A 19356-nucleotide genomic window follows, 5' to 3' on the forward strand; every position below is an offset into this window, starting at 1 on the left:
TCTTGACCCGCTATTGTCAACCTTTTTTTTTAGTTACGACCCTTAGATGTTTTTTCAGATTTTTTTGTCAGACTGAATGACCACTTAGAGTAGTATGTACACAGCGTCTACATGTAAATAAATAAAGAACTGTAAACATAACAAATGTAAGCAAACCGACTGTGCAATTCAGAGAGAATTTAAAAAATCAATCAAGTGCACAAGGCAGAGTCCTTAAACGAGTCCCTGATTGAGTTTGTCGTTGAGGAGTCTGATGGTGGAGGGGGAGCAGCTGTTCCTGAATCTGGTGGGTGCGATTCTTGTGGCATCGATACCTCTTTCCTGATGGCAGCCGCGAGAACAGAGCGTGTGCAGGATGGGGAACGCTGCTGCTCTCTGATGGCAGCGTTCCCTGTAGATGTTCTTGATGTGCGCGGGGCTTTGCCTGTGATGTCAACTACTTTTTGGAGGGCTTTATGCTTGGGGTATTGGTGTCCCTGTACCAGACCGTGATGCAGCCGGTCAGCACACTTTCCACCACACCTCTGTAGAAATTTGCCAGGGTTTCTGGTGTCATATCAAACCTCCACAAACTCCTGAGGAAGTCGAGGAGCTTACGGGCTTTCTTCACGATGCCATTGGTGTGTTGGGTCCAGGAAAGATTCTGAGAAAGTGACTCCAAAGAACTTAAATTTGCTCACCTTCACCACTTTGATCCCGCAATGATCACTGGATTGTAAACCTCTGGCTTTCACCTCTGGAAGTCAACATTCAGCTCCTGAGTTTTGGTGATGTTGAGTGCAAAGTTTTGTTGGTGCACCAAGTTTTCAATCTCCCTCCTGTTTGCTAACTCATCACCTTCCTTTATACAACCCTCTACCGTGATATCGTCAGCAAATTTATAGATGATGTTATTGTCGTACCGAGCCACACATCGTAGGTGTAAAGTGAGAAGAACAGGAGGCGAAGAACACAGCCCTTTGGTGCTTCAGTACTGATGGAGATTGTGGAGGAGATGTTCTAACCCAGTGGTTCTCAACCTTTTTCTTTCCACTCACATCCCACTTTAAGTATTCCCTATGCCATCGGTGCTCTGTGATTAGTGAGGGATTAATTAAGGTGGTATGTGGATAGAAGGAAAAAGTTTGAAAAACACTGTTTTATTCATCCCTAATTAACTCGTTATGTGCACGGTTTCAGAACTCCAAAGGAAATGGGTCAATGACAATTTTTCTCAAGCTAATATTTCAGTAACAATTGGGTCTAGAGCAGTGAATCTCAACCTTTCCTTCCCATTCACATCTCACCTTAAGCAATCCCTTACTCATCACAGAGTATTGATGGCCTAGGGATTACTTAAAGTGATATGAGTGGAAAGAAAAAGGTTGAGAACCATTGTTCTAACCAATCCTCAATGATTGTGGTCTGGCGGTGAGGAAATCCATGATCCAATTACACATTGGGGTGTTGAGTCCCAGGTTTTGGCGTTTGCTGATCAGTTTGGAGGAGCTAATGGTGTTAAATACTCAACTGTAGTTGATAAAGAGCATCCTGATGTCTGTAATCCTTACTCTCCAGGTGTTTTTAGTGTAGGTCACATACAAACACTTCATAACAGATCTCATTTAAAATACTGGAGCTCTGTTCAAGCCAGACAGTCTGGCTCCAATAGCCTTTGCAAAAGCTCTGGAGAGTGCCCAAGAGACTTCACTAATGGACTGTTGTTTTGAAAAGCAACAGATGAAAGGTTTGAAGCCGCGGGCTATTTGGGTGGCAACTTGCTGTTCTAAGAGGGTCATGTGGTTTTTGCAAGCAGAGAGGGAGTCAAACAGGCTTTTCTCTGAGAGAGAGAGAGAGAGAGAGAATTCAGTTCTGCAGTTTTACTAGAACAGGACAACCTGGCAAGCTTGTTGGAAAACCCCATTTGGAAGATGGGTTGTGAGTGCTTAGTTCAGCCTGGTCAAAGCCCTTATGGTTCATACAAGAGGAAAGGCTGCCTAATGTTTCACTTGAAATAAGAAAATCCGAAAGGAACTCTGTGGTGACCTGAAAGAATGAGGTTATCATCTGGAAAACCCTAATGGGGCAAGTTTCTTTGGCAAGATACTGAAGTGGCTGGTTACAAGGAATCAGTTGTAGGTGTCCAGCAAACAACAAATCTCTCTCTGAAAACCGACAAGAACCTTCTTGAGCAGTAACCATTTACTTTTCAAGCACCAAAACTTGGTGAACTTCATAAATGTTAAATTCTGTGCAACCAGTGAACTTGGAGGAATGAGAAGTGAGATTGGACTGTGAATCAAAGAACTTTTCTGAACTTACACACACGTGTGCTTAGAATTAAAAGGGGGTTAAGTTAGGTTAGTTAAATTAATAGTGATAAGTTAAAGTGTGATCCTGTTTTCATGTTTAAAGATAATTAAAAGCAAATTTTGTTTAAGTAATCACTTGTCTTGGTGAATATCTATTGCTACTGGATTTTGGGGTCCTCTGGGCTCATAACAGTATTCCCAGATCCCGCTGTTCTACTGCACTCCTCAGTGCAAGACCATTTACTGTGCACATCCTTTCTTGGTTTGTTCTTTTCCAAAATGCAACACCTCACACTTGTCTGCATTAAATTCCATCTGCCATTTTTCAGCCCATTTTTCCAGTTGGTCCAGATTCCTCTGCAACCTTTAAAAATCTTCCTCACTGTCCACAACGTCTCCAATCCTAGTGTTATCTGCAAACTTGCTGATCCAATTGACCACATTATCATCCAGATCATTGATAATAGATGACAAACAACAATGGTCCCAGCACTGATCCCTGAGGCACACCATTAGTCACACCAGTCTGAGAAGCATCATCCACCACAACTCTCTGCCTTCTCCTATCCAGCCATTGTCAAATCCAGTTCACTATTTCACCATTAATACCTAATGTCTGAAACCTCCTGACTAACCTCTCATGTGGGACCTTGTCAAAGGCCTCACTAAAGTCCACGTAGACAATAGCCTTTCCTTTGTCAACTTTCCTGGTAAATGCCTCGAAAAACTGTATAAGATTGGTTAAACACAACCTAACATGCACAAAGCCATGTTGACTATTCCTAATCAGCTGTCTATCCAAATAATTGTATATCCAACCTCTTAGAACACCTTCCAATAATTTACCTACCATTCACGTCAAGCTCACTGGCCTATAATTTCCTGGGTTACATTTGGAGCCTTTTTTAAACAAAAGAACAACATGAGCTACCCTCCAGTCCTCCGGCACTACACCATAGCTAAGGACATTTTAAATATTTCTGCCAGAGCTCCTTCAATTTCTACACTAGCCTCCCTCACTGTCGATTTATATACTTTTCTTCTTCTGAGTCAGATCCCCAATATCCCTTGAAAACCAAGGTTTCCTCTGCCTGCTAACTCATCTTTAATTCTGACAGGAACATACAAACTCTGTACTCTCAAAATTTCAGCTTTGAAGATCTTCCACTAGCCCAAAAACAACTTATCCCAATCCACACACTCTGGATCCTTTCTTATTTCCTCAAAATTAATCTTTCTCCAATTCAGAATCTCAACCTGAGGCCCAGACCCATCTTTCTCCATAATTAACTTGAAACTAATTGCATTACGATCACTGGACCCAAAATGTTCCTCTACACATACTTCTGTCTCCTATCCTGCCTTGTTCCCTAATAGGAGGTCCAGTATTGCACCCTCTCTAATTGGCACCTCTACATATTGATCTAGAAAAGTTTCCTGAACACATTTGACCAATTCCAAGCCATCCAGCCCTTTTAGAGTATGGGAGTCCCAGTCAATATGTAGGAAGTTAAAATCCCCTACTATCTCAACCTTACGTTTCCTGCAGATGTTTGCTATCTCTGTAAAGATTTGTTCCTCCAATTCCCATTGACTATTGGGTGGTCTATAATATAACCCCATGAGTGTGGTCATATCTTTCCTGTTCCTCAGCTCCACCCATATAGCCTCAGTAGATGAGCCCTCTGGTCTCTCCTGCCTGAGCACAGCTGTGATATTTTCCCTGATGAGCAAGGCCACTTCTCCTCCCTTTCATCCCCCAATTCTATCGTGTCTAAAGCAACGGAACATTGAGCTGTCAGTTCTAATGGCCATAACGTCATAATTCCACGTGCCCATCCACGCTCTAAGCTCATCTGCCTTTCCTACCATAATCCTACAATAGATGCACTTTAAAATTTACATCATATACAACCCGTTGACTTCTGACATTACATGCAATTTTCATATCATCTTTATCCACTCCTCTATCTTCTCTGGCACTCTGGTTTCTATTCCCTGGCAAATTTAGTTTAAACCAATCAGAGCAGCACTGTAAACCTTCCCTCAAGGATATTAGTCCCCCTCCAGTTCAGATGCAAACCATCCTGTCAGAACAGGTCCCACCTTCCCTGGAAGAGAGCCGAACAGAGATACATCTTTCCACTCTTCTCTCCTTTACAAGTTAATCAGTTCTATAACACTCCCCAGACCACATTTCACAGGTTCTCGAGTTGATGAAGGACTCAAGCCAGGAACGTTGGTTATGTATCTTTGCTACATAAAGTCCACTATTTGACCTGTTGAGTTACTCCAGCATTGTTTGTACACAGTTTCCTAGATCCTTTCACCGAGGTAGATGTTTAAATTTGTTGATACAACTGGAGAGTTACACAGATGTTCACTCAGTGTCCAGGCAGGCAAGACAAGTAATATATTTAAAAAGTGACTGACAATTAAATGCAGATGCTGGAATTCCAAAATAAAATGGTTGAAATGATCAGCATTGCTCATTGAATCTGTGTCAAGAAAGACTATTAATGTTTCAAACAAATGACCACCATAGATGAAGGGTAGTTAAAGGGAAACAATCACGTTTCTCTCTGCTTAGATACTTCCTGACCTCAAAGTTCAGATTTATTGTCAGAGTACATACATTCCATCACATACAACCCTGAAATTCCTTTTCCTATGGGTGAGGCAGAATTTCTACTTATCTATAGTATAATATACTGTACTCAAGAGAAGATACGTATACAAAAATGAGAAATTCAAACAAAGAGAAACTGTAAACAATCTGAATGTGTAATACAGTAAAAAATAATGTGTTAAGTAAGAGTCCTTAACAAGTTTATGATTGAGTTTGTTGTTTAGGAGTCTGAAAAGAGGTAGAACCCTCCCCGCCATCGAGAAGATCTACAGGGAACGCTGCCATCGGAGAGCAGCAGTAATCATCAAAGATCCACCCTATCCAGCACACGCTCTGTTCTCGCTGCTGCCATCAGGAAAGAGGTCTCGGTGCCACAAGACTCGCACCACCAGGTTCAGGAACAGCTGCTCCCCCTCCACCATCAGACTCCTGAACGACAAACTCAATCAGGGTCTCATTTAAAGGCACTTTATTGATTTTTTTTCTCTCTCTGAATTACACAGTTTGTTTACATTTCTTTATTTGTTTGAGTACAATTTATTTTTTGCACTACCAATAAGGAGTAATTCTGCCTCACCCACAGGAAAAAGAATCTCAGGGTTATATGTGATCTTATGTATGGCCCCTGAGCCTTGAGGCACCTCTCGTTCTTTCCTGATGGTTATTACCTGCCGAGTATTTCCAGTATTTTCTCATTTTATTGCCTTAAAGGTACTGTGATGAGTTCTGAGGAGCCAGATTTGGAGTGGGCAATGGGATTAATCAGGTCCGGTTTGGGTAACAGAGCATTTCTATGCATGTGAGGCCAGAGCTCCCTCCCCCTCATCACCCCCCCATCACCCCCCAGCCCCCCTGCTTCCCGCAGCATTCGCATCCTGTAGGATTCTCACCTTGCTGGTCTCAGGGCTATCTGGGTCGAACTGAACCTGCTTCACTGCCAGTTCTCTGGCTGTGTCTGCGTCGTAGCACAGATAAACCCTGCCGAAGGCCCCCTGGCCCAGGAGCTTGCCCAGTCTCCAGTTTGAAGGCGCTCTTGGAGCTAAAAAGAAAAGCAAAATGTAACACCAGCACTGAATGCAGACTTTCTCTGCATGGCATTTACTTTTGGTGCTGGCATTATCGCCAAACCCAAGATGCTCTTGAGAAGCGGCTGCTTTGGCTGAAATGCTGTGCACTACAGTGGAATATATCTGGGGTGGTTTGTGGGATCCTGGGACTTTGACATGGCAATAACATCAGAAATAGGAGCAGGAGTCAGGCTGCTCCGCCATTCAGCCCAAAAATGTCGGTTACCCTTCACTTCTTACGGATGCTGCGTGTCCCGCTGAGTTTTTGCAGCATGTTCGTACATTCCACCCTTCAGAGACACGATGTCACATGCTCAAACACAAGTCAGAGCTCACATGGTTGGAAGTCCTGATTACATCTAATTGTGTTTTCAGGGTTGCTCATCCAGTACTATAACCACAAAGGAAGGTGCACCTTCCCCATTATCCATGGTTACAAGTCATCAGTTTTCTACCTTTCATGAACTCATGGTTTACCTCACCATCTAACTCACTCAGTGCAAACTGGGTACTGTACTGCACAATCCCTTTATTTTGGACGGCATGGTTAGCGAAACGCTGTTAAAGCACCAGCGACCGGGGTTTGAATCCCGTGCTGTCAGTAAGGAGTTTGTACATTCTCCCCATGTCTGCGCGAGTTTTCCTTGGGTTGGCTTCCTCCCACACTCCAAAAACACATGGAGGTTGTAGGTATTGGGGAGGCAGGGGCTCATGGGCCTGATGGGCCTGTTACTGTGCTGTACATCAAAAAAAAATTAATTCAATATACAAAGAAAACAACTGCAGTTACTTTGAAGATTTTCTGGGAACATTTTGCATTGTCGCTCATCTCTACTTAATATAAATTTCTTTCTCCGACCCATGAGAAGATTATGCCATTATAATGGAGGAAATTTCTCTCTCCGACCCATGAGAAGATTATGCCATTATAATGGAGGAAATTTCTCTCTCCGACCCATGAGAAGATTATGCCATTGTAATGGAGGAAATTTCTCTCTCCGATCCATGAGAAGATTATGCCATTGTAATGGAGGAAATTTCTCTGTCCAACCCATGAGCAGATTATGCCATTGTAATGGAGGAAATTTCTCTCTCCAACCCATGAGAAGATTATGCCATTGTAATGGAGGAAATTTCTCTCTCCAACCCATGAGAAGATTATGCCATTGTAATGGAGGAAATTTCTCTCTCCAACCCATGAGAAGATTATGCCATTGTAATGGAGGAAATTTCTCTCTCCGACCCATGAGAAGATTATGCCATTGTAATGGAGGAAATTTCTCTCTCCAACCCATGAGAAGATTATGCCACTGTAATGGAGGAAATTTCTCTCTCCAACCCATGACAAGATTATGCCATTGTAATGGAAGAAATTTCTCTCTCCGACCCATGAGAAGACTATGCCATTGTAATGGAGGAAATTTCTCTCTCCGACCCATGAGAAGATTATGCCATTGTAATGGAGGAAATTTCTCTCTCCAACCCATGAGAAGATTATGCCATTGTAATGGAGGAAATGTAGCAGCAACAAGACGTTCACATTTCAACTTTCACCAACCCGCCTTCCCAGAAAAGATTACAACTGTCAATATATTTCACAAGTAGTCTTAAATTTGCACCTCTGTCATAAATCGACAGTGATGAGATAAGGGGAAATTGGATTTGAAGATTCCTGCGACATGTAATTGACATAAGAGACTGCCAATTATCACACAAGCTTGAAAAGACCTTAAAATATAGGAGCAGAAGTAGGCCATTCAGCCCATTGAGTCCACTCCACCATTCCATCATGAGCTCATCCATTCTCCAACTCCCCGGCCTACTCCCCATAACCTTGATACCCTGACTATTCAGATACCTATCCATCTCTCCCTTAAGTATACCCAACGACTTGGCCTCCACAGCCACCCAATTCCAGAGATTCACCGCTCTCTGGCTAAATAAATTCCTCTGCATCTCTGTTTTAAACGGGCGCCCTTCAATCCTGAAGTTGTGCCCTCTTGTCCTCGGTTCCCCTGCTCTGGGAAACCACCATGCTAAGATTTCGGACAAGGTTCCAGTCCCAGCCTGTGTTGCGGTCTGGGTGTCAGGAGACTGAATGAGAGATGAGGATGCGATTCCCTCAGCCGTACTCTCATTGCTACTCTGGGCTTTCACACCTGAAATCACGGGGTCAAAGCTGTGGGACCAGCATCCTGGAACCAGCCGAACCCGGCAGAGACAGTGAGTGAACTGAAAAATGGCAGGTCCAGTGGAGAGAGGCACTGCAATGTGAGGAAGGGCTAGGATTTTCAGAATGCTACAGAAGAACTCCCATGACTCTGTGTGCAAGACTATGAGGGGGGTAGATAGAGGGGACATCCAGCCTCTTTATCCAAGCAGCAACAACAGAGGATATCTGTTTAAGGTGAGTGGAGAAAAGTTTAAGGGAGACGTCAGAAGTTAAGTTTACTTTTAAACACAGGGAGTAGTGGGTGTCTGGAATACATTGTCAGGGGAGTTGGTGGAGGCTGGTATAATAGGGACATTTAAAAGACTCTTAAACAGGTACATGGATATTAGAAAAATAGACAGTGACACGGTTGACAGTTTCCTCCCACCGTTCAAAATGTACTGGGGGTTGTAGGTCAATTGGGTGTAAATTGGTCGGCGCGGGCTCGTGGGCCGAAATGGCCTGTTACTGAGCTGCATGTCTGAATTTTAAAACTTTAGGGTGTAGATGTGTGATAGGGAACGACTTTGTGGGCTGAAGGGCCTGCATTGTGCTGGAATGTTCCATGGTTCATAATCACAGTGATCAGGGGATGAAACAGCAGCATGAGGAATCGACTTCCTCCCATAGCGACCTTTGTAATGGTGTCGGATGAAGGCCAACAGCAGGCTCATCCAGCCAGCAACTTCACGTGGGCTACAGGGATCAAATCTTAACCACCTAGAGGGTCATTCATTCAATGCTGCCTCATCAACGGGTATGGTAGCTTGTTTGTTTCTTTCTCAGCCCAGTATTCACCAGGTCTGTTGAAGTTTACAAAGAGCTCTCATTTCCACAGTGCCAATCACCAGCTCAGGGCATCCTTCATAGCCAACACATTAACCAACACATCCTTCATAGCCAACACATACTTCCTAGTCAACACATCCTTCATAGCCAACACATCCTTCATTGCCAACACATCCTTCATTGCCAACACATCCTTCATACCTAACACATCCTTCATACCCAACACATCCTTCATACCCAACACATCCTTCATAGCCAACACATCCTTCATAGCCAACACATCCTTCATAGCCAACACATACTTCCTAGTCAACACATACTTCCTAGTCAACACATACTTCCTAGACAACACATCCTTCATAACCAACACATCCTTCATAGCCAACACATCCTTCATAGCCAACACATCCTTCATAGCCAACACATCCTTCATAACCAACACATCCTTCATAGCCAACACATACTTCCTAGTCAACATCCTTCATAACCAACACATCCTTCATAGCCAACACATCCATCCATATAACCATATAACCACTTACAGCACAGAACAGGCCAGTTCGGCCCTACTAGTCCATGCCGTAGCAAATCCCCACCCTCCTAGTCCCACTGACCAGCACCCGGTCCATACCCCTCTAGTCCCCTCCTATCCATGTAATGATCCAGTCTTTCCTTAAATGTAACCAATGATCACGCCTCGACCACGTCTGCCGGAAGCTCATTCCATATCCCCACCACCCTCTGCATAAAGAAATTTCCCCTCATGTTCCCCTTATAATTTTCCCCCTTCAATCTTAAACCATGTCCTCTAGTTTGAATCTCCCCCACTCTTAATTGAAAAAGCCTATCCACATTTACTCTGTCTGTCCCTTTTAAAATCTTAAACACCTCTATCAAGTCCCCCCTCAATCTTCTACGCTCCGGAGAAAAAAGCCCCAGTCTGCACAACCTTTCCCTGTAACTCAGACCCTGAAATCCTGTCAACATTCTCGTGAACCTTCTCTGCACTCTCTCTATTTTGTTTATATCTTTCCTATAATTTGGTGACCAAAACTGTACACAGTACTCCAAATTTGGCCTCACCAATGCCTTGTACAATTTCATCATAACCTCCCTACTCTTGAATTCAATACTCCGATTTATGAAGGCCAACATTCCAAATGCCTTCTTCACCACACCATCTACCTGAGTATCAGCCTTGAGGGTACTATTTACCATAACTCCTAAATCCCTTTGTTGCTCTGCACTCCTCAATTGTCTACCATTCAATGTATATGACCTATTTAAATTTGGCTTTCCAAAATGCAGCACCTCACATTTATCTGTATTAAATTCCATCAGCCATTTCTCAGCCCACACCTCCAGCCTTCCTAAATCACTTTTTAATCGACGGTAATCTACCTCACTGTCCACAACATCACCAATCTTTGTGTCATCCACAAACTTGCTTATCCAATTCTCTACCCCTACATCCAGATCGTTAATATATATACCAAATAATAGTGGACCCAGGACCGAACCCTGAGGAACTCCACTAGTCACCGGCCTCCAATTGGACAAACAATTTTCTACCACTACTCTCTGACACCTTCCATCCAACCACTGCTGAATCCATTTCACTACCTCCTTATTTATACCTAATGCCTCCACCTTTTTTCCTAACCTCCCGTGGGGAACTTTGTCAAAAGCTTTACTAAAGTCCAAATAGACAACATCCACAGCTTTCCCTTCATCAACCTTTTTTGTAACCCCCTCGAAGAACTCAATCAGGTTTGTCAAGCATGATCTACCCCTGACAAAACCATGCTGATTACTCCCTAGCAATCCCTGTACCTCCAAATATTTGTAAATACCATCCCTCAGAACACTTTCCATCAACTTGCCCACCACAGACGTCAGACTTACAGGCCTATAATTCCCAGGTTTGCATAATGGACCCTTTCTTAAACAGAGGAACCATATGCGCCACCCTCCAATCCTTTGGTACCACCCCCGTGGCCAGTCACATCCTAAATATCTCTGTTAATGGCCCAACTAACTGTCCACTAGCCTCACTGAGTATCCTAGGGAATATTTTGTCCGGTCCAGGAGATTTATCCACCTTTATCTTTTTCAACACAGCCATCACTACCTCCTCGGTTATCCTTATATGCTTCATGACCTCCCCACTATTTTTCTTTACTACAACTGGTTCAACATTTTTTTCCCTAGTGAATACCGAGGCAAAGAAATCATTCAAAATTTCCCCCATTTCCTCAGACTTCTCACTCAGCCTACCCTCGCTGTCTACAAGGGGTCCAATTTTATCCCTCACTAATCTTTTACTTTTAATGTACCTATAGAAACCCTTTGGATTTATTTTTACTCTGTCTGCCAAAGCCTCTTCGTGCCTTTTTTTGGCCTTTCTAATTTCTTTCTTAAGATTCCTTCTACACTCCTTGTAGTCCTCCTTCAACTTCTCAGCTCCCTGCTCTTTATACCTCTTGTACACCTCCCTTTTTCTCCTAACCAAATTTCCAATATTCCTCAAAAACCAAGCCTCCCTATGACTTCCAGCCTTTCCTTTGATCCACACTGGGATATAACTACTATGTACCCTCAAAATTTCTTTTTTGAATATCCTCCATTTTTCATTAACATCCTTACCTGAAAATATCTTGTCCCACTCAATACTCCCCAAATTCCTTCTTATTCCTACAAAATTTGCTCTTTTCCAATCCAGAACCTCAACTTTAGGCCCCTCCTTGCTCTTCCTTAAAACTACCCTAAAACTAACAGAATTATGATCACTAGTCCCAATTGGTTCTCCAACATTAATGTCCGCTACCTGACCTAGCTCGTTCCCTAACAGGAGATCCAGCATTACACCATCCCGAGTCGGTTCTTCTACTAACTGATTTAGAAAACAATCCTGAACACATTTAACGAATTCCAGCCCATCCAGCCCTCTAACCGTATGGGTATCCCAATCAATGTGTGGGAAGTTAAAATCTCCCATGATCACTACCCTATGATTTTCACACATATACGTTATCTCCCTACAAATTTGTTCCTCTAATTCCCTTGGCCCATTTGGTGGTCTGTAATACACCCCTATTAGCACCCTCTTGCCTCCTCCACCCCTCAATTCCACCCAAACAGCCTCACTGGTCGATCCCTCCATACCATCCTGCCACCTCACGGCAGTAATGTCCTCCCTAACAAGCAGAGCAACTCCTTCTCCTTTATTACCCCCTGATCTATCACATCTAAAACAAATGTATCCTGGAACATTAAGTTGCCAGTCCTGCCCCTCCTGTAGCCAGGTCTCACTAATTGCCACAATATCGTGACCCCAAGTATCTATCCATGCTCTCAGCTCATCTACCTTGTTCACTATGCTTCTTGCATTAAAATATATGCATCTCAGAGAATGACCCTCACATATATTCTCTTTTTTACCTTCTACCCTAATCTCCATCCTACCTTTCTTATCTTTTTTATTCCTAGCTAGGTGGCCATACTCCCTGGACACTGCTCTCACCCTCTGTTCCCCACCCCCCTGCCAAACTAGTTTAAAACTTCCCCCACAGCTCTAGCAAATCTACTTGCCAGCACATTGGTCCCCCTCCAGTTCAAGTGGAGTCCGTCCCTCTTGTACAGGTCCAACCTTCCCCAGAAGAGATCCCAATGATCCAGAAATCTTATCTCTTGCCCCCTTCACCATCTCTTTAGCCACGCATTCATCCTCCACATCCTACTATTTCTACCCTCACTAGCTCGTGGCACGGGCAGCAATCCAGAGATTACTACCTTGGAGGTCCTGTTTTTTAACTTCCTACCTAATTCTACATAATCCTGTTTCAGGACCTCATCCCCACTTCTAACTAAGTCATTGGTCCCCACATGGACCACGACTTCTGGCTGTTCTCCTTCCCCTTGCAGAATGCTATGTATTCGATCAGAGATATCCCTGACCCTGGCACCAGGGAGGCAACAGACCAACCTGGATCCCCGATCTCATCCCACAAACCTTCTATCTGTCCCTCTGACTAATGAGTCCCCAACTACAAGTATTCTGTTCTTATCCCTCCTTCCCTTCTGAGCCTCAGGGGCAGCCCCCGTGCCAGAGACCTGACCCCCACGACTCGTCCCTGATAGGCTGTTCCCCCCAGCAGTATCCAATGCCGAATACATGTTGCTTAGGGGCACTTCCACAGGGGTACTCTGCACTGGCACTCTCCCTCCTTTCCTCACAGTCACCCAATTCCCTGACTCCTGCCTTCTAGGGGTGACCGTCTCCCTGTAACTCCTCTCTATCACTGCCTCTACTTCCCTTATGATCCTCAGTTCATCCAACTGCAGCTCAAGCTCCCTAACACGGTCGCTCATTATATGCAATTGGATGCACCTTTTGCAGGTGTAGTCGTCAGGAACAGCTGTGCTGTCTCCGACTTCCCACAACTGGAGCACTTAACTACCCCAACTGACTCCATTTCCTCCTTTCTTACTATAATACCCTTTACTAATAAGCTTCTTCTTAGCCCCTGCTTACCGAAGTCCCTCGAACCAAAGTCCCCACTCCTTCATCATAGTCAACAAATCCTTCATAACCAACACATCCTTCATAGCCAACACATCCTTCATAGCCAACACATCCTTCATAACCAACACATCCTTCATAGCCAACACATACTTCCTAGTCAACACATCCTTCATAGCCAACACATCCTTCATAGCCAACACATCCTTCATAGCCAACACATCCTTCATACCCAACACATCCTTCATAGTCAACACATTAGCCAACACATCCTTCATACCCAACACATCCTTCATAGCCAACACATCCTTCATACCCAACACATCCTTCATACCCAACACATCCTTCATAGCCAACACATCCTTCATAACCAACACATCCTTCATAGCCAACACATCCTTCATAACCAACACATCCTTCATACCCAACACATCCTTAATAGCCAACACATCCTTCATAGTCAACACATCCTTCATAGCCAACACATCCTTCATAGTCAACACATCCTTCATAGCCAACACATCCTTCATACCCAACACATCCTTCATAGCCAACACATCCTTCATAGTCAACACATCCTTCATAGCCAACACATCCTTCATAGTCAACACATCCTTCATAGCCAACACATCCTTCATAGCCAACACATCCTTCATACCCAACACATCCTTCATAGCCAACACATCCTTCATACCCAACACATCCTTCATAGCCAACACATCCTTCATAGTCAACACCTCCTTCATAGCCAACACATCCTTCATAGTCAACACATCCTTCCTAGTCAACACATCCTTCATAGTCAACACATCCTTCATAGCCAACACATCCTTCATAGTCAACACATCCTTCATAGCCAACACATCTTTCATAGTCAACAAATCCTTCATAGCCAACACATCCTTCATAACCAACACATCCTTCATAGCCAACACATCCTTCATAGCCAACACATCCTTCATACCCAACACATCCTTCATAGCCAACACATCCTTCATAACCAACACATCCTTCATAGTCAACACATCCTTCATAGCCAACACATCCTTCATAGCCAACACATCCTTCATAGCCAACACATCCTTCATACCCAACACATCCTTCATAGCCAACACATCCTTCATAACCAACACATCCTTCATAGCCAACACATCCTTCATAGCCAACACATCCTTCATACCCAACACATCCTTCATAGCCAACACATCCTTCATAACCAACACATCCTTCATAACCAACACATCCTTCATAGCCAACACATCCTTCATACCCAACACATCCTTCATACCCAACACATCCTTCATAACCAACACATCCTTCATAACCAACACACCCTTCATAGCCAACACATCCTTCTTAGTCAACACATCCTTCTTAGTCAACACATCCTTCATAACCAACACATCCTTCATAACCAACACATCCTTCATAGCCAACACATCCTTCATAACCAACACATCCTTCATTGCCAACACATCCTTCATAGTCAACACATCCTTCATAGCCAACACATCCTTCATAGCCAACACATCCTTCATAGCCAACACATCCTTCATAGCCAACACATCCTTCATAACCAACACATCCTTCATACCCAACACATCCTTCATACCCAACACATCCTTCATAGCCAACACATCCTTCATAGTCAACACATCCTTCATAGCCAACACATCCTTCATAGTCAACAAATCCTTCATAGCCAACACATCCTTCATAACCAACACATCCTTCATAGTCAACACATCCTTCATAGCCAACACATCCTTCATACCCAACACATCCTTCATAGCCAACACATCCTTCATACCCAACACATCCTTCATAGTCAACACATCCTTCAGAGCCAACACATCCTTCATAACCAACACATCCTTCATAACCAACACATCCTTCATACCCAACACATCTTTCATACCCAACACATCCTTCATAACCAACACATCCTTCATAACCAACACATCCTTCATAGCCAACACATTCTTCATAGTCAACACATCCTTCATAACCAACACATCCTTCATAACCAACACATCCTTCATAGCCAACACATCGTTCATAACCAACACATCCATCATAACCAACACATCCTTCATAACCAACACATCCTTCATAACCAACACATCCTTCATAGTCAACACATCCTTCATAGACAACACATCCTTCATTGTCAACACATCCTTCATAACCAACACATCCTTCATAGCCAACACATCCTTCGTAGTCAACACATCCTTCGTAGTCAACACATCCTTCATAGCCAACACATCCTTCATAACCAACACATCCTTCATAGTCAACACATCCTTCATAACCAACACATCCTTCATAACCAACACATCCTCCATAGCCAACACATCCTTCATAACCAACACATCCTTCATAGCCAACACATCCTTCATAACCAACACATCCTTCATACCCAACGCATCCTTCATAGCCAACACATCCTTCATAGTCAACACATCCTTCATAGTCAACACATCCTTCATAGTCAACACATCCTTCATAGCCAACACATCCTTCATACCCAACACATCCTTCATACCCAACACATCCTTCATAGCCAACACATCCTTCATAGCCAACACATCCTTCATAGCCAACACATCCTTCATAGCCAACACATCCTTCATACCCAACACATCCTTCATAGCCAACACATCCTTCATAGTCAACACATCCTTCATAGCCAACACATCCTTCATAGCCAACACATCCTTCATAGCCAACACATCCTTCATACCCAACACATCCTTCATAGCCAACACATCCTTCATAGTCAACACATCCTTCATAGTCAACACATCCTTCATAGCCAACACATCCTTCCTAGTCAACACATCCTTCATAGCCAACACATCCTTCATAGTCAACTCATCCTTCATAGCCAACACATCCTTCATAGCCAACACATCCTTCATACCCAACACATCCTTCATAGTCAACACATCCTTAATAGTCAACACATACTTCATAGTCAACACATCCTTCATACCCAACACATCCTTCATAGCCAACACATCCTTCATAGTCAACACATCCTTCATAGTCAACACATCCTTCATAGCCAACACATCCTTCCTAGTCAACACATCCTTCATAGCCAACACATCCTTCATAGTCAACACATCCTTCATAGCCAACACATCCTTCATAGCCAACACATCCTTCATAGCCAACACATCCTTCCTAGTCAACACATCCTTCATAGCCAACACATCCTTCATAGTCAACACATCCTTCATAGCCAACACATCCTTCATAGCCAACACATCCTTCATACCCAACACATCCTTCATAGCCAACACATCCTTCATAGCCAACACATCCTTCATAGCCAACACATCCTTCATACCCAACACATCCTTCATAGCCAACACATCCTTCATAGTCAACACATCCTTCATAGCCAACACATCCTTCATAGCCAACACATCCTTCATAGCCAACACATCCTTCATACCCAACACATCCTTCATAGCCAACACATCCTTCATAGTCAACACATCCTTCATAGTCAACACATCCTTCATAGCCAACACATCCTTCCTAGTCAACACATCCTTCATAGCCAACACATCCTTCATAGTCAACTCATCCTTCATAGCTAACACATCCTTCATAGCCAACACATCCTTCATACCCAACACATCCTTCATAGTCAACACATCCTTAATAGTCAACACATCCTTCATAGTCAACACATCCTTCATACCCAACACATCCTTCATAGCCAACACATCCTTCATAGTCAACACATCCTTCATAGTCAACACATCCTTCATACCCAACACATCCTTCATAGCCAACACATCCTTCATAGTCAACACATCCTTCATAGCCAACACATCCTTCATAGCCAACACATCCTTCATAGCCAACACATCCTTCATACCCAACACATCCTTCATAGCCAACACATCCTTCATAGTCAACACATCCTTCATAGTCAACACATCCTTCATAGCCAACACATCCTTCCTAGTCAACACATCCTTCATAGCCAACACATCCTTCATAGTCAACTCATCCTTCATAGCCAACACATCCTTCATAGCCAACACATCCTTCATACCCAACACATCCTTCATAGTCAACACATCCTTAATAGTCAACACATACTTCATAGTCAACACATCCTTCATACCCAACACATCCTTCATAGCCAACACATCCTTCATAGTCAACACATCCTTCATAGTCAACACATCCTTCATAGCCAACACATCCTTCCTAGTCAACACATCCTTCATAGCCAACACATCCTTCATAGTCAACACATCCTTCATAGCCAACACATCCTTCATAGCCAACACATCCTTCATAGCCAACACATCCTTCCTAGTCAACACATCCTTCATAGCCAACACATCCTTCATAGTCAACACATCCTTCATAGCCAACACATCCTTCATAGCCAACACATCCTTCATACCCAACACATCCTTCATAGCCAACACATCCTTCATAGCCAACACATCCTTCATAGCCAACACATCCTTCATACCCAACACATCCTTCATAGCCAACACATCCTTCATAGTCAACACATCCTTCATAGCCAACACATCCTTCATAGCCAACACATCCTTCATAGCCAACACATCCTTCATACCCAACACATCCTTCATAGCCAACACATCCTTCATAGTCAACACATCCTTCATAGACAACACATCCTTCATAGCCAACACATCCTTCCTAGTCAACACATCCTTCATAGCCAACACATCCTTCATAGTCAACTCATCCTTCATAGCTAACACATCCTTCATAGCCAACACATCCTTCATACCCAACACATCCTTCATAGTCAACACATCCTTAATAGTCAACACATCCTTCATAGTCAACACATCCTTCATACCCAACACATCCTTCATAGCCAACACATCCTTCATAGTCAACACATCCTTCATAGTCAACACATCCTTCATAGCCAACACATCCTTCCTAGTCAACACATCCTTCATAGCCAACACATCCTTCATAGTCAACACATCCTTCATAGCCAACACATCCTTCATAGCCAACACATCCTTCATAGCCAACACATCCTTCCTAGTCAACACATCCTTCATAGCCAACACATCCTTCATAGTCAACACATCCTTCATAGCCAACACATCCTTCATAGCCAACACATCCTTCATACCCAACACATCCTTCATAGCCAACACATCCTTCATAGTCAACACATCCTTCATAGCCAACACATCCTTCATACCCAACACATCCTTCATAGCCAACACATCCTTCATAGCCAACACATCCTTCATAGCCAACACATCCTTCATACCCAACACATCCTTCATAACCAACACATCCTTCATAACCAACACATCCTTCATACCCAACATATTACTTCTAAATTCAACTTGCTGGTGGTTGTTTTGTAACTTGTCTGCAATCCCCTGCGTCCTAGATCACCTGAGAGAGCTGTCATCACTGGAGCTGAGATTGGGGATGGGATATAAATCAGGTTGAATATTGGACCTGCTCAGCGTAGCACGTATTGGTGGAATCATGCCCCACCTCTCCCTCCAAAGCCCTGGGTACCCTGCTCCCACCCAATCCACGTGACCTTACAGCGGCTGGGGGGGCTGATGTCCATGACCGACAGCGTCGGGTTGTCGATGTCACTCCCCCTTCTTCTCATCCTGCAGTCCTCGTATTCCAGGGTAAAGACGCTGCTCCCACTGCTGGTGCTCAGTGAGAGGTCGGTGGGGCTGAAATTTACGGGGGAGCGGAATGTGTTTCCATGAGTCCTCCGTGCCCTGGGGAATGTTTTACGACCTGCAACAAGAAGAGGAAAACACTATGAGCTACTGCCATCAGGAAGG

At 43.7% G+C, this 19356-nt stretch overlaps 1 protein-coding gene across 1 annotated transcript in view; it reads right to left on the minus strand.

Moving 5' to 3' along the window:
- Window positions 1-19356, minus strand: part of map3k2 (mitogen-activated protein kinase kinase kinase 2) — a 90676-nt gene that overhangs the window by 18826 nt on the left and 52494 nt on the right. The window contains exons 11-12 of the mRNA XM_069936031.1: window positions 19103-19309; window positions 5811-5959 (exon numbers count right to left, since the gene is read on the minus strand). Coding sequence (XP_069792132.1) covers window positions 5811-5959; window positions 19103-19309 — 356 coding nt within the window. The remainder of the gene's footprint in view (window positions 1-5810; window positions 5960-19102; window positions 19310-19356) is intronic.

Source organism: Narcine bancroftii, chromosome 4, assembly GCF_036971445.1.
Source record: "Narcine bancroftii isolate sNarBan1 chromosome 4, sNarBan1.hap1, whole genome shotgun sequence".
Lineage (NCBI taxonomy): Eukaryota > Metazoa > Chordata > Chondrichthyes > Torpediniformes > Narcinidae > Narcine > Narcine bancroftii.